This window comes from Ipomoea nil, unplaced genomic scaffold (assembly GCF_001879475.1).
Source record: "Ipomoea nil cultivar Tokyo-kokei standard unplaced genomic scaffold, Asagao_1.1 scaffold2014, whole genome shotgun sequence".
Taxonomy (NCBI): domain Eukaryota; kingdom Viridiplantae; phylum Streptophyta; class Magnoliopsida; order Solanales; family Convolvulaceae; genus Ipomoea; species Ipomoea nil.
In genome coordinates this window covers 225744-241628 of record NW_017618442.1, presented here as the reverse complement: position 1 = coordinate 241628, position 15885 = coordinate 225744, and the positions used below count along the sequence as shown (strand labels likewise).

The window sequence follows — 15885 nt, the reverse complement described above, 5'->3', positions numbered from 1 at the left end:
CATGTTTACTGCAAGTATTGTTTATATATATATATATTAGAAGCAGTAATGTGCAAGTAAAATTATAAAATTTTGTACTGTGCAAGTAAAATTATAAAATTGTGTATTTTATATTACTACTTGTTACTTTAATATTTTGATTTATGAATTATGAACACTTGAACTTGTAATGGACTTTATTATTTATTCTCAATTTTTTCATTGTGTAGGGAGATTCTGGACAAGAGGAGATTATGTTGAAGCCATGACTTATTTCATTTTATGTTTTAATACTATTGTTGTTATTATGTTTAATGTTTCATGTTTGTATTGAGGATTTATGATTTGAAGTTATCAAACTTAGTACGATTTTTGTATTATGAACTCCTAATTAAACTTCTGTTGTTAGACATTTTATTATAAAGTATGAACTTGGTTTTGTCATTTATGATTATTGGTTAATTTTAATTTAATAATATGATTATTTTTTACACGTATATATATTAAAAGGCTTTAAATAGGCTTTGAGCCTAAACGAGCCGAGCCGAGCCCGAGCCTGGGTAGGCTCATGCTCGTGCTCGTTAATGATAGCACTTCTCGAGCTCGAGCTCGAGCTCGTGAATTGATGCTCAAGCTCGAGCTCGAGCAGCTCGATTGTTCGAGCTCGAGTTTATGCTCGAATTTGAGGTCAATTTTGATATCAAATTTGACCTGTTTGATTCAAAACTTAAACTACTTTGTTTTATGACTTTTATCCATACATAATTATTAAAGTATTTTAATTTCACTCCCCTAATTATTATTTTTATATACTAAATATAATATAATTATATTACATATTATATATTATATAATATATTATAAGGCTCGCGAACGGCTCGTCGAGCCGCGAGCCTACAATACCTAAGCTCGGCTCATGCTCGTTTAATCCACGAGCTGCTCGAGCTCGAGCCGAGCTCGATTTTAACCGAGTTCGAGTCGAGCGTTAACCGAACCGCTCACGAGCGACTCGCGAGCAGCTCGGCTCATTTACACCCCTATTTGAGCCTATTTAAATAGGCCCAAAGCCTATTTAGAACCTACTTTGGAGCCTTTTTAAAAGCCTATTTAGTAAATAGGCTTTTAAAAAGGCTTCAGGCCAGGCTAGGCCAACTGCAGGCTCAGGCTTGAGCCTAAAAAAAAACCTACATACAGGCCCAGGCCCAGGCTCAAGCCTTAGCTTTTCCTAACAGGCCCAGGCCTAAATTTTAAAAGCCTGGCTCGGCCTGGCCTATTTCCACCCCTAATCGGGCATACCCCCTCCATCCCCCGCCTCAGTCGGAGCATCACCGGCAGTCTCAACGCACTGACCCGCATCCCCCGCAACATCTGCCTGCTGCCCGACGGGATCCTGCTGGTCTAACCCCGCATCAGATGGTGGGACTTCATCGACAGTAGACTTCTACTGAACGGCACTAACAACCGCATCGACCGTCTCAAAGTTCTCCGGGTTGTCCCAGATATCATCACCGCTCAGCGCACCAGCCCCTCCCAGACCACCAGACGGTGCACCACTGGTGGAACCAAATTGATCAGCCAGCAAGATTATCCTCCAAGCACCTGCAACAACTCTAAGAAAGCCCTCCGTCGGTCCTGGGTGGTCATCATGGTGGTCCATAAAGAGCACCAAATCGTCAAGAGCTGCAGCTACAGCATCGGCCTTTTTAGCATAAATCTCGACCACAGTCTGCATCAATACACAAAATGGAGATTGTGCGACAATGCACCAACCACTATACCCCCCCCCCCCCCCCCACACGCACACGGCATGCCAACATCCAATAATAAGAGAAGGCACACATGCTTATACTATAACGTATTCACCCCACCCCCCCACCCCCTGTACGCACACACATGCTCGTCCAAATAATAAAACAAAAACAAACAACATTACCTGCACCGAACCAACATCATTACAACAACAACAACAAAAAAAAAAAAAAAAAAAAAAAAAAAAAAAACAATACGGAACAATGACACACCCCTCGAACAAGGATAGCACATTAATAGCATGACCACCACCCACCCCCACCCCCCTCCCCCCCAACGCCCCATCTGGACAAACCTAACATGCACAAAGTAATGGCTAGTCACGCACAAACCCATACTGACAATATAAAAACCACGGTCATGCTGTACTGCATTCACCTCCTGCCCCATGCGCATATAGCACACTTGTAAAAACGAATGGTATTACCACACAACAAATAAACCACGGACGCATGCCAACCTCATCACACAACACCCAAAAAAAAAAAAAAAAAAAAAAAAAAAAAAAAAAAAAAAAAAAAAGGAAAGGTCACTACGGACCAAAAACACACACCCCCCCCCCCCCACCCCACCCCATTTAAGCACATCAATAGCATGCCCAAAACCTACCCCCCCACACGGAATAGCAAACACAAGAATTACAAGCTATAAACCCAATCGAAGGTTCTATACACAGAAACGGATATTACATAAAGCTTCAAACACAGAATACTTCATCACCCCCCCCCCCCCCCCCCCCCAAATCAATTACACGCATGGCATACTTGGAAAAAATAATGAAACAATAACACCAGCAAACCACCCCCCCCCCCCCCCCTCTCTGGAAAGATTATCCATTATAAAAACAAACAGAAACACAACACCAAAAAGCATGACCATCACAACACCCCACCCCCCCCCCCCCACACCATACATAAAAGCATTATGCACTAACTGGCAGCTCTGTACGCACAAACTGACTCGCAAACACGTACGGACCGCACACACCGAACACCCAAAAATCACGGTACACCCGTCCACCCCCGAAATAAACCCCTTTTCCAAAAGATGAAACAATTACCTTTTCAGGAGCAGGAACGTCATGTTCATTGAGACCACCCTCTTCATCGTGATCCTACCCCCAACACAATGATAAAACACACATCTAAGGATAATCTTTAATTAAACAAGACACGTAAACAGCATAAAAGTGACTGCACTAATAATACCTGCGAAATGAACGGTCCAACCACCTCACCCCGTCCAAACCCGCCACACCTGAACTCATCTAGTTCTCGGGCCTTTAAAAGCCTAGTGGACCACCCCCCCCCCCCGACATGCTGGCATCGCACGAGGCACAACCCTCTCTCCGTGTACAAGTCTATCCACATACAGCAGCTGCAAGACCGGAGAGGAGTCATTGATACGCACCAAAAACAAATAAAACACAAACAAGAATTATAACATACCAACAAGAAAACAGTAGGGCCCGAGAACGGCTGGTTGGTATTCTTGAACCAATTCCTCCGCCGATGAACCAAACACTCAATAACGAACTTGCACCAATTAAGGTTCTTAACCTCATCCACGTCCTCCAAGTGGTGATACACCCGCTGATTTGCATATCCATTCATCATGGGAGAAGCCAATATACTGATTGCCAGCATCGCAAAGTTTCTCTTGAACCACACATCGCCCTCAAGTTGGGTCTTGATCTTAGTGGCAATCATAGGCAGTGTAACAGCATGATTGACCTTCTCGAACTTCCAACGCCATTCCTTAAGGGCGTCGCTGATATCGTCTTTAGCCCTTTTGAAAATAACAATCTCACCGGCGGGCAGACCTAACACCAGATGCACATCTGCCTCCGTAACCCGAATAATAGCCCCATTCTCCACACGCAAACACATCTCATCCGGATCAAAGTTTTAAAGCAGCCACCTAGCTAGCGGTTTCGGAATGTCATGCATATCAAGGTTGAACAGTGCCCCCAAACCCAGCTCATAAACGGCTTTCCGTTGGCGAGCACCGAATCGCTTCATTGGTTTCACGAGATGCGTGGGCGAAGCACGGATCTTCAATGGAGGAAATAAACCATGGTCGACTTCGTCGGGCTGGACATCCGAATCATCCGAATCCGGGGGTTGACGTGCCGGCTCAGTTGGTATTTCACCCGCATCAGTCTCAGGCAAATCTGTCACCACATCTGCCGCAACACCGGGCGCAGCAGTCTCGAGCAAAACTGACACCAGAATTCTTCGGATTCTACCCCCATGCACCCACTAACCTGCAAACGCACATACCAACACGACATAAACCACAACCACATAAACACCCAAAGAAACCTAAATCCTGTTAGCTCCCAACAAGAAACACCCACAATCCCCACCAAAACTCAACGAATACCACACATGCACCCACTAAACTGCAAACGCACACACCACCAAAAAAAAAAAAAAAAAAAAAAAAAAAAAAAAAAAAAAAAAAAAAAAACAAACAAACAAAGACCACTGCGCCTCCACAACACGCAGCATCCCATACACATAAACACAAAAAATGGTCTAATCCACCACCACCATACAAACACGAAATGACCACCTCAACAGTAATGTCAAAAATCCATAAAAGAAGAATATGCACAAGGTGACACCCTAAAACGCACACACCATGTTTATAATGATACTGTGAGTAATCCATTATCATTATAGCATGGGATGACACCATACCAAGACTGTACTAAACCAAGATAAAACTAGGGGTATTAGAATCCGTTTTCAATTTTCGATAAAAATGAAAAAATTCTACACCCTAAACCCACCTTAAACACGGACATACACACGTAACAAAAGTTGATTACAATAAACAGAATAATAACCTTAAAATTTTACTCTTTTTTTTTTGTGGACTGAAACTAATATACCAACAATGTCGAAAAATATATGGGTAGAGCTATATCTACGCATGCTGGAAGTGAACAAATAGAAGTAATGATGCATTCAACAGTAATTCCAAGTTCCAACAAAAAATAATACGCACATAGTTGCAATCCCAACCCGCACAAACCATGAACCCCACAACACCCCCCCCCCCCCCCCCCCCCCCCCAACAAATTAAAAAAACAATAATAACAAATACCAAAATGCCCACCGTAACCCCGGCCAAAAACACCATGAACACCGCAATCCCCGACCCCCCATCCATGGGCATCACCAGTCCGGCCACCACCCCCCTCCACAAACAACGAAATAGGCTGACCACCCCCCCCCCCCCCACCCCCCACCCCCGACACATGCAAATACTCATACAACCCACCACCCCCACCCCTATAGAGCGGTGAACTGAACCACCAACAAACCCCCCCCCCCCCACACACACACCCATACCAACCCTGAGATAGACCATACGACCCGTACCCGGCCCCCCATCACCACAAACCCCCCCCCCCCCCCCCCCCCCCCAAAAAAAAACCACCCCCCCCCTCCCCGTACCGGCCGATACCCCATCCACCAGGACCCTCACACATCACCCAAATGAGAAACCCACAAAACCCACATCAGAAATTACAGGAAAAAAAAAAACAAAGAACCCGAACACCCAACCCGGAACCCCAACAAACCCCAAATCAGTAAACCCACACCCCCACACCCCCACACCAGACACGCACTACTCCATAGCCAAGAAACACAAGAAGATAAGCACGAAACGAAAAAAAAAAACATACGATCAACCGAAAAAACAAGTATAAAAGGTTAATACCTGGAATAGGAACGGGCCCGACACCCCTACGCCGCTTCGCACTCCTCGACCTCGACCCTGCCATCACCAACGCCGGTACAAGCAATACACACCCGCCTCGACTGGAGAAGAACCTGCGACAAACCCCCTCGTCTACGCGAATGATGAAGACCCTTCACGATGAAGCTACTCCTTTGAAACGACGGCAAAGTGAGAGAAACGGACAAGACCCCTAATTTAATGTGTGACACGACACCACCCACGCGCGAATCAAGGGCTTAACATAAATGGACCCAGTGCAAAAGACAACAATACCCCCTCAGCTTATTAATAAGGAGAACACACGCCTAAATAAAAATATTCATCCGTATCGTTAAAAGATTATAACGAAGGGCCCAGATTACAACTCACAAACACACCTAAATAGGGGGGTGCACCGGATTCAAAATCTCTGTGTGTGTGTGTGTGTGTGTGTGTGTGTGTGTGTGTGTGTGACACCTGGAGACAGGATAGCAGCTCTACACAGATTAGTGGCCTTTTGGCAAGGTATAGTATTTTTTTAATGGGCGGAAGGCTGTTTGGTTTAAGGAGGGGAAGATCGTAGGAGAAGAAGCCTAGGACTGCTGGTTGGACAAGGGAGGAAGGAGAGAGAACTAGCCAAGGAAAATACCATTTTAGCCTCTAAATTAACATCTAACTAACTGATTTTTAACGGAAGGACTAATGCTGGAACAAATATAATAGTCAAGAGTTTATTTTGTCCAAATTAAAATACAAGGAGCAATTTTGAAAAATCGCAATAGTCAAAGGACCATTGCTGGAATTAACTCCTAAAAATATCTTAATCCTTTTGTTTTGATATATTTTAATATTTTTAGTTAAAACATATATATTTTGTTTATAAATTTATAAAAAGTATTATTTATTTTAATTAAAAATATTATATTTAATATGATTGTTACAAGTTGTCAGTCCTTGGCTTTTTTGGTACACACCATAATACATAATAACATCAACATCTAAAATTTTCATTGTTTTATGTCCCAAAATTATGAATTATACACCATCCATAATCATGGTTACCAAATGACCTATATATATTTGAATAATAATTCCGCTCAACTACAGCAAACACTATTGTGGGGACTCTAGTTACACGCCTACATAATCCCAGAAGTGAAGGGAAAGAGCTACAAAAAAGAAAGGAACATCATCAAATAGCGCATTCATGTAGACTTTCTTTTCTTTTGCAACTTCTGCCGTCTCATCCACTTCAAGTAAATCTGGTATGACAGTCCTGAGAACACCATTGCAACGCTTCCCCATTGCTTCCTGGACAGGGGGTTGCCGCTCAGCAAAGAGGAAACAACTATGCTAACAAACTTGCGCGTTGTTGTAATGGTCGTGTTAGTTAGAGAACCAAATCGACTAATGGTTAGGAAAATGAAATTCTGTCCCACGGCTCCGCATAGGCAATACATAAGAATGTCCCACGCTGCCTCTGGGTGCTGCTTACAGAACTGAACAGCTTCATATCCACTCGCATGAGTCCACCCAAACATGAAGATCATGTTGTATATTGTGCCCCATAGATTCATTCCCAACATTATATCCCACGCACTCGTCTTAGGGTACCTGAGGAACATGAATGGGATTAGTAATTGCACATACACAGTGGCAGTTGCAGAAGATTCATCAACAAAACAAAACCATCGGATATAAGATATCTATCTAACCTTACTGTAATAGAATCCTGAGTAGCATTGGTGAATCCATCAAATGCAAGGTTCAGGAAACACAGTCCATATCCAAGTGGAGCATTTGGGTGTGCCAGCTTGCTTATGGTTTTTGAGCTGGTCTGGAATCAATTAAAAATAATGACTAAGTTCAGCAACATGGAGCAAAAAGCATATTGCCTGATCTCAGAGCTTCTATAATGAGCATGGAAAACCACAAGGAAATGAAAAGAACTAAATCGGAATACAAAGAGGAGGATAAAGGAGCAACAGCATGCTATACTCCTGTGGAGTCAAATGTTACCTTTGCAAGTGCAAAGGCTGATACTCCTCCAGCAACAAGTAGAGTACAGATATACTCAGGAAAGGTATATCTTATGCCATATACTAGTGTACCCATTAGCATTACTGCAAAAAGAATGTAAAGAACTTGTCAACTTAAGGATACAAGACATACCATAACAATGATGTATCACCATCAGAAATGAATTTTAGTTTCAGGCAACAAAAAAGAAAAAAAAATAAAGAAAAGATAAGCTACAGAATTAAAACAAAGCTTTCTTAGCTATATGCCATTCCATGGTGGCATGGTACTCTCTACCTGTTTCCTACTAAAACAATTAACTATGAAGTACAACATAAGTGGTACTTTTAGAAATTACATGCTACCTGATCTTAGATTTATTTTATTTTATTTTTCATATAAAGTTCTTCCTTTTATTATCCATTTCTTTATGGTAGCTTAGCTAATGCTTTAATTTATTAAAAGACAGAAATGATGTGCTGTCATATTACAGAAAAAGCAAAGCATTGAATTTGAGCCTTGGAAATTTTAGTTGAAGCCAAATGAAGGCCAAACATTTTGGGCCTCACTTGACATTATTTACAGTACACATTATTGACAACAGCAGATTATAAATAACACCTAACATTTTATTCCAAGCAGCAAAAGTATCCAAGAATACTACTATAACTCTTCTATGGTAAGAGTAGCTCACCAGGAATCATTTTTGAGGATTTTGCCAGAACCTAAAAATTTGAAAGCAATGTCTGTTAGTGCATAGGATTATTGAAGTCAAAAAACTCAGTTCAGAAAAACACTTCTATATGTGCTTGAACTCCTTATGGTATGTGGTATTACTTGTGAAGCCCAATAAGATTTAGCAAACATCACTTTTATTGAATCAAACATAGATCAGAGTTAATAGGAATTTCAGAACAACTCTCTTAATAACTCATAACAAAGCTTAAAACAGAAGAATACAAATGATAAGAAGCTGATCATGCCTGTGCAGGGTAACTGATGTACTTTAGGGCTTCAATCCCCATTGCTGGACCAATAGTATTTGTAATGCCGGCACTCCAGTAGCTCCACCAAGGAGCACCACCACTGCTCCCATTAGACCAAATCTTAATCACTGCATAAAATCACACTGAATCCATCACAAAACTGAGAGAGAAGTGACATAAAAAATACAACACTACATCATCATAAGAAGCTTACTCAAAAAAGACCATATCAAGCAAACCACATTTTGCGCCAGGTTCAAGAAAGCCAAATGTTCGAACCTCTTTTTTTCTGGACCAAATCGCTTCGTTGAACTATACACCAAAAAAGACGTTAGTAGCTCACAACAAATGCACATTACAACAGATTGCATATCAGCATACGTAAGCTAACCATGACATACATCATATATGGGGGAAAAAACTGAATTTTAAATATATAAAGTAAAAGTAACAACACGGTACAACGAAAACCTGTGGAAACAATATTAAAGTCAGATATTCATTAATTTCTTCAATTTGCAGAATGGAAAATATAAACCTGGAAAAGTTCCTAACATTTCTCATATATTTCACCAAGTTCTCCAAAATATTAATATACATATAAAAACTAGCTCAACGATGGAAAACCTTATAGATGGAGATCAAAAGAGTTTCACGGATAAAGTATTGATCATTTGCAAAACTAAGCAAATGAAGATTCAAAGTAAAATTAGAAATTATAAAAGAGAGAGAAGAATTACACAGTCTCTTGAAGAACGCCTTGGTAGATATAAGCAGACCAGATGCCGGCGACGCAGAAAGCTAGGACGAGGACGCGGCGGAGTCCGGAAGCGTGACCCTCCATAATGACGCCGGAACAATTTACTTCTTCCAACGTAGACTTCCCAGCTATATGACGTAAGACCGGATCGCCGGAGAAAGAGAATCAAAGGTTTGCCGGAGGACTGAGGCAAATCGGATCAGTTTTCGGTTTTTCCTCAACTGCCAGTACAGCTGTGTATCGATATATGTAGAAGATGTGGTCCAAAGCTACGTCGGGTTTCACACGTGGAAGGTCCTGATTGGGTGGAGTGAGTTTAAGCTGGCGTCTCATTGGCCGAGTGACACTGATTCTTGAATAATAACCCGAAGTTGAAGTTGAACCCGAACCACAAGTCACGGGCTTTCATTCAAATCCAATGGGCTTACCTCCATAATGGGCTTGTTAAGCTCTGAAAATGGGTCTTTAGTAATTAATAGTCCCCAATTTGGGCCCACCAATAGTGACCTGATGTTGCTTACAATTAAGGCTATGAATTTAGGCCCATTTTAACTGTTCCTTCCAAAGTGGCAAATTATAGGAAAAAGTGTCAAATTGCCCCCCTAAGTTAAGCGAATAGTGCAATTGAGTCCCCTAAGTAAAAAAAACTTCATTTCAATCCCATAAACTTGTAAAAAAAATTCAATTAAGTCCAAAATTACCTGTTTAGCAGGTTAGTGCCTTCTAATGCTGACATGTGTCTCTTTTTTATTTTTTGTTTATTATTATTATTATTATTATTTTTATTATTATATTTTTTTTTAATTCTTCGTACAGCCACTGGCTGTAGAAAGCCAGTGGCTGTACTCATTCAAGGACCGCCATGGCTATCCGGCGACAGCCACGGCTGTCCTAAAAGACGGCCATGGCTGTCTGAGACAGCCATGGCCGTAAAAAAAAAAAAATCAGAATTTTTGAATTTTTGTTTTTTGACGGCCATGGCTATCTGAGACAGCCATGGCCCTGTAAAAAAAATTCAAAATTTTTGAATTTTTTTTGTCAGCCTGGCTGTCAGGCGACAGCCACGACTGTCAAAAATGGTGGCCGTGGCTATCTGGTAGCCACGGTTATCCTAAAAGACGGCCATGACCGTCTGAGACAGCCATGGCCATCTAAAAAAAATTCAAAGTTTTTGAATTTTTGTTGACAGCCATGGTTGTCTCACCAAACAACAATGGCTCTCTCCATTCTGCTAAAGGGTAGACCCAGAAGAATCGAATCCATCAGTTTGTCGAGAAATGAGCGTTAAGGAGAAAGGTGGCGATTCCGCCGACGGCGGTAGTGATGATTGGAAGATGTTGGTTGGGGTGGTCTGGAAATGTGCGCTGGAGTAGAAGCTTATCCTTGAATGAGTACAGCCACTGGCTTTCTACAGCCTGTGGCTGTATGAAGAATAAAAAAAAAAAAATAATAATAATAATAATAATAAACAAAAAATAAAAAAAGAGACACATGTCAGCTTTAGAAGGCACTAACCTGCTAAACAGGTAATTTGGACTTAATTGAACTTTTTTACAGGTTTAGGGGATTGAAATGAAGCTTTTTTTACTTAGAGGGAATTCAATTGCACTATCCACTTGACTTAGGGGGCTAATTTGACACTTTTTCCCAAATTATATTATGCACAGCGGTGCATAATTGATTATGCACCGCGCATCTTTTTTTTTAAATGAAAATAAACAGTGGTTGTTTCCGCCGTTTCGCACCCTTTTACAAAAAGTAACCCTGTTATTCAGTGTCATTTTGTATACACTGCAGTTTCAGTTCAACACAACTACAGTTTCATTTCGATATAACTATAGTTTCATTCGATATTTATAGACTCAAATATGTGAAAATGTTATTTAATTTTATTTTATATACACTATAGTTTCATTAAAACACAACTACATGATCATTTTGATATAATTACAGCTTCATTGTACAATATACACTCAAATATGTGAAATGTTATTCAGTTTCATTTTATATACACGGCAGTTTCATTTCACTATAACTACAGTATCATTTTGATATAACTGCAGTGTCGGTTTAGATATACTATAGTGTCAGTTGGTGTTTAATACACCAAACAAGCGGACTCCGTTAACTCTAACGGCGGGCCGTTTCTTTACTTAAAGAAACGGCGCCGTTTTTTACCGCGGTGCACATGCACCGCGGTCTATAATATAACGACTGTTCCAAAGTTCCAAAATCGAATGGGCAAATTATACCGTGCACCAGGGCACACAATGCATTGTGCATCCTGACTCAAAATGATGTCATTTTGTACATTTTTACGTGTCTGCGATTAACTGTTTAAAAAAAATTATCATGTTTCGAATGTACAGAATTGTATAATAGAATGTACAAAATTTAATAACAGAGTACACATAGTCTTTTTTGAAAGGATAATACACATATTCTAACATAATATATAATATACATAAACTCTTAACATAATACACATAAACTCTTAACTCTTTAAAAAAAAATTCACATGTTTCGAATGTACAGAATTATATAACAGAATGTACAGAATTTTATAACAAAATACACATAATCTTTTTTGAAAGGATAATACACATATAACATAATACATAATATATAATACACAATACATATAAACTCTTAACTCTTTAAAAAAAATCTCATGTTTCGAATGTACAGAATTGTATAACATAATGTACAAAATTGTATAACATAATGTACATAACGTACAAAATTTTATAACAGAATGTACGGAATTTTATAACAAAATACACATACACTCTGTCGCGTCATTCCCCACACAACAAAATAACGTCGTTTTGGGAGGCGCATGGTGCACATTGTTATGTGCGCCGTGGTGCACGGTATAACGACTGAACCGAATGCTTATTATACTGTGGACCATGGTCCAAACCGATAAAAACTATAGTGTATCAAAACTGACAGTGTCTCACGTATTATTTTTATTATATTATCAAATGAAACTGCAATTGAATTGAAATGAAACTGTAGGTTGTGTTGAAATGAAACTGCAGTGTATACAAAATGAAAATGAATAACAATTTCACATATTTGAGTGTATATTGTCCAACGAAACTGTAGTTATATCAAAATGATACTGTAATTGTGTTGAAATAAAACTGCAATGCATATTTAATGCCTAAACCATAATGCATTGTGGACCGAGATCCAAGGTATAATTTGCCCATAAGGTACATTTCCACACATACACCAGAGTTTTAATTGTTAACAATTCTTTTTCTTTCTTTTTTTAAAGAGGAGATTTCTCTTTTTTCGTTAGATTAGAGAAGAGTGAAAGGGTGATTTTCGAAAATTCTTCTTCTTCTTTAAGAAGTCTGCTGCTTCAAAAATTTTGCTCCTTTAAGAATCCGCCGTTAATATGGATGTGCTGGGTGCAGGTAACAATATGCATCGTGGTCCACAATATAACTAATGTCAAAACGACAAAACCTAGTACCCTACTAATAATTTGGCATTTTAGGTGTCATCTATATTTTATCCTTTAGGCCAATTGTTATACTGTGACCAGGGTCGATCTTGTATAATAGACTATGATCTAAAAATTATGTGTTTACAGTTGACATATTATGTACATACAGGTCCTGTTTGGTAAATGGTTGTTAGCTATTAGCAAATTTGAATTAATTAGAAGGTATAAGTAGCTGATAACATTAGCTGATTGTAGAAAAGTGTTTGGTAAATTAGCTGTTAGTTGATAGCTGTTTGGTATAATTTCTTTTCTCAAAAAACTAATTGAAAAAGTTTTCCGAGCAGCTTTTTGAATTTTAGCATTTTAAAGTTACAAAAATTTAATTAATCAAACACTTATATTGATTTTTTTAATCAAGTCAAACAATTAATATTGATTTTTTAATCAAGTCAAACAATTAATAGCAGTCAAATAAGCCAAAATTATCTTATAGACTAATTATTTTACCAAACACGATCACAGTTAACTATCATGTGCCTTTAAATAAATTAAAGACACAACATGATAACTACAGACACATAATATATTAACTACAGACAAATAATATGTTTACATAAACTGTTAACTGCAATTATAGAATATGTTATAGAATATGTCATATAATGTGGTGGATTCTTCTACCTTTCCAAACCTCTAGCTTTAGTCATTGCTTGCCTTGCTTGTCAGTCGGCTACTTTGTTCTATTCTCGATACACATGATTTCATCAATAAAAAAAGAATTGCAATTTCGCAACTAATTTGAATTGAAAAAAAAAAACACTAAAACTTTCTTAGTTATAATAATTAAGGTTAAATTTTAAATTTAATATTTTAATATCAAATTTTAGTACAATTTAAATTATTTTTTTTAGTACAATTTAAATTAATCTTTTAAATTGATTTTAATAAGACCAAATTCTATTTGAATTGGTTTATATTCCATAAGAAAATCAAAACAGGATCAAATTCGTAAACATTCCATTTGTTTTTTCATTAAGCACCAATTCCAAAAAAAAAAAAAAAATCATATTGTGGACAATGAAAATTGAATTATATATAAAATTCAAAATTCTGTGCTAGTATCAATGCAGTATGGGTACAAGATCTTTGGATGATCCTCTGATTCTTCAATGGATATCTTTAAAGAAAGCTTATATGTTTGTTCTTCGTTGAAGGGCCTCCGGGTTCAAATGGTTTGATCATCCGTTGAGGTTTGGATCAACATGATTGTCATGATCTTCATGGGCTTTTACTTTCAGAATCATTTTATTGTCATCTTTAAATAGTATTTTCAAGATGTTTACATCATTTTTTCTAAGATGTTAACATAGAAATAAGAGCTCCTATTTAGTATTTATAGCGGTATGATAGAAGAGTTTTGATAGGTTCAAACTCTTTTGATATTATCTAATTTAACAAATTAGATAATATTAATATTATCCAAAATATATTCAAATATTTTAATATTATCTTTATCAAATTTTCAATGTCAACAAATGTCCACTCGAGACTTTTGTACACCACTTGAGAGCATATACCACTCGAAAATATATATGTAGTGCAAAGAAATCTCGACACTACAGTTAAAGATATAAATCCGTTTCAACTCGTGCCAAGGAGTATCTTGAAGGATATGAGGTCGTTTCAACTTGTGCCAAGAAGCCTTTAGAGAGATATTACTCGTGCGAAGGAGCATTGAGGGATATGGATGAGGCCGTTTTAACTTGTGCCAACGTTTTAACTTGTGCCAATGAGTATCGTTTAGCTTCCTCCATTTCAATTTTCCCCTCCATTTTAATTTTCATACCGGAATTGCCCCCATATCGCGCGGGTACAAAATCTCTATAAGGAAATCCTTTGATTCTCCTCTCCTCAACTTGACTGACTTGATCTTCAATCCAAAGCTTCTCTATGACTTCTCAAGAATCTCCCAGGTGTATTCTTTGGAATGAATGAAGAGATGCCCGCATGGGTAGCTCAACTGGTCATAGAGGTGAAACTTTGGAAGATTGACCAGGGATTGACCAGGGATTGAGTCTCACCAGCGGCAGTGTGGGAGCAACCTCTCAAAGTGAGGGGGGCTCCTGAAGTGAGGGGGGCTCCTTGTGCGCTGTGATGGTTCATATTCAGTTGAGTCACCATGATTTACATTCACCCAAATGCTCTGTCGGGCCGGGGTTGCGGTTCAGCCTTTTGGAAGATAGAATGAATGAAGAGCTCTATTTATAGAAAAAATATGAGAGATTTTTACTAGAACGCAAACTCTTCAATATTATTCTTATATTATCAATTAATATTTAGGATAATATGAATATTTATCCAAAATGTGTCTAGCCACGGGAAAATCCGAACTCGCTCGTTTCCAATCAGGTTGGAAGGACGAAAGGAGGTTAGGAAAGGATGTTCCTACCCCACCATGCCTTACCCTTTACCTTTTTCACTTAACAACAACACCCTTGCATCCAGGTTCATGATCTTATCACATATTTAATTTAATTTAAATATCTAAGTATTTTTTTTGAAAACAAATATATAAGTATTTACTTGATGACCAAATATAGATCAATTCATCCTTATAATTTGAGTCCAATAGCCTTCAATTATATTTAATTTGGACAATTATGCCAATTTAGTTGGACAATTTAATTAATTCAAATAAATCAATAATTAGCCCAGTTGCATCAAAATGAAGCCCAAAACATACAAATCAACCATTTGTCAGCTTCAAATTTTCCGTGACTACACATATATAACAGTTGTTATATTATAGACCGTGGTGCATAATCGATTATGCACCGCGGCCCATATACGGCGCCGTTTCTTTAAGTAAAGAAACGGCCCACCGTTAGAGTTAACGGAGTCCATTTGTTTGGTGTATTAAACACCAACTGACACTATAGTATATCCAAACCGACACTGCAGTTATATCAAAATGATACTGTAGTTATAGTGAAATGAAACTGCAGTGTATATAAACTGAAACTGAATAACATTTCACATATTTGAGTGTATATTGTACAATGAAGCTGTAATTATATCAAAATAATCATGTAGTGTTTTAATAAAACTATAGTGTATATAAAATAAAATTAAATAAC

The 15885-nt window shown here is 38.4% G+C and overlaps 1 protein-coding gene and 1 long non-coding RNA gene across 2 annotated transcripts in view; both read right to left on the bottom strand.

Moving 5' to 3' along the window:
* Positions 1–1029: 1029 nt before the first annotated feature.
* The window catches only part of LOC109147600, a 23781-nt gene continuing 8925 nt past the window's right edge, over positions 1030–15885 (bottom strand). Inside the window, exon 3 of the long non-coding RNA XR_002048690.1 lies at positions 1030–1219. This is a non-coding gene — a long non-coding RNA (uncharacterized LOC109147600). The remainder of the gene's footprint in view (positions 1220–15885) is intronic.
* Positions 6503–9520, bottom strand: LOC109147596 (UDP-galactose/UDP-glucose transporter 3). Its single transcript, XM_019295213.1, has 7 exons — positions 9269–9520; positions 8743–8840; positions 8526–8656; positions 8237–8267; positions 7543–7646; positions 7239–7360; positions 6503–7137 (listed from the first exon to the last, which is right to left on the bottom strand). The coding sequence occupies exons 1-7, from the start codon at positions 9370–9372 to the stop codon at positions 6729–6731; spliced, it is 999 nt and encodes a 332-aa protein (XP_019150758.1). The 5' UTR covers positions 9373–9520; the 3' UTR covers positions 6503–6728.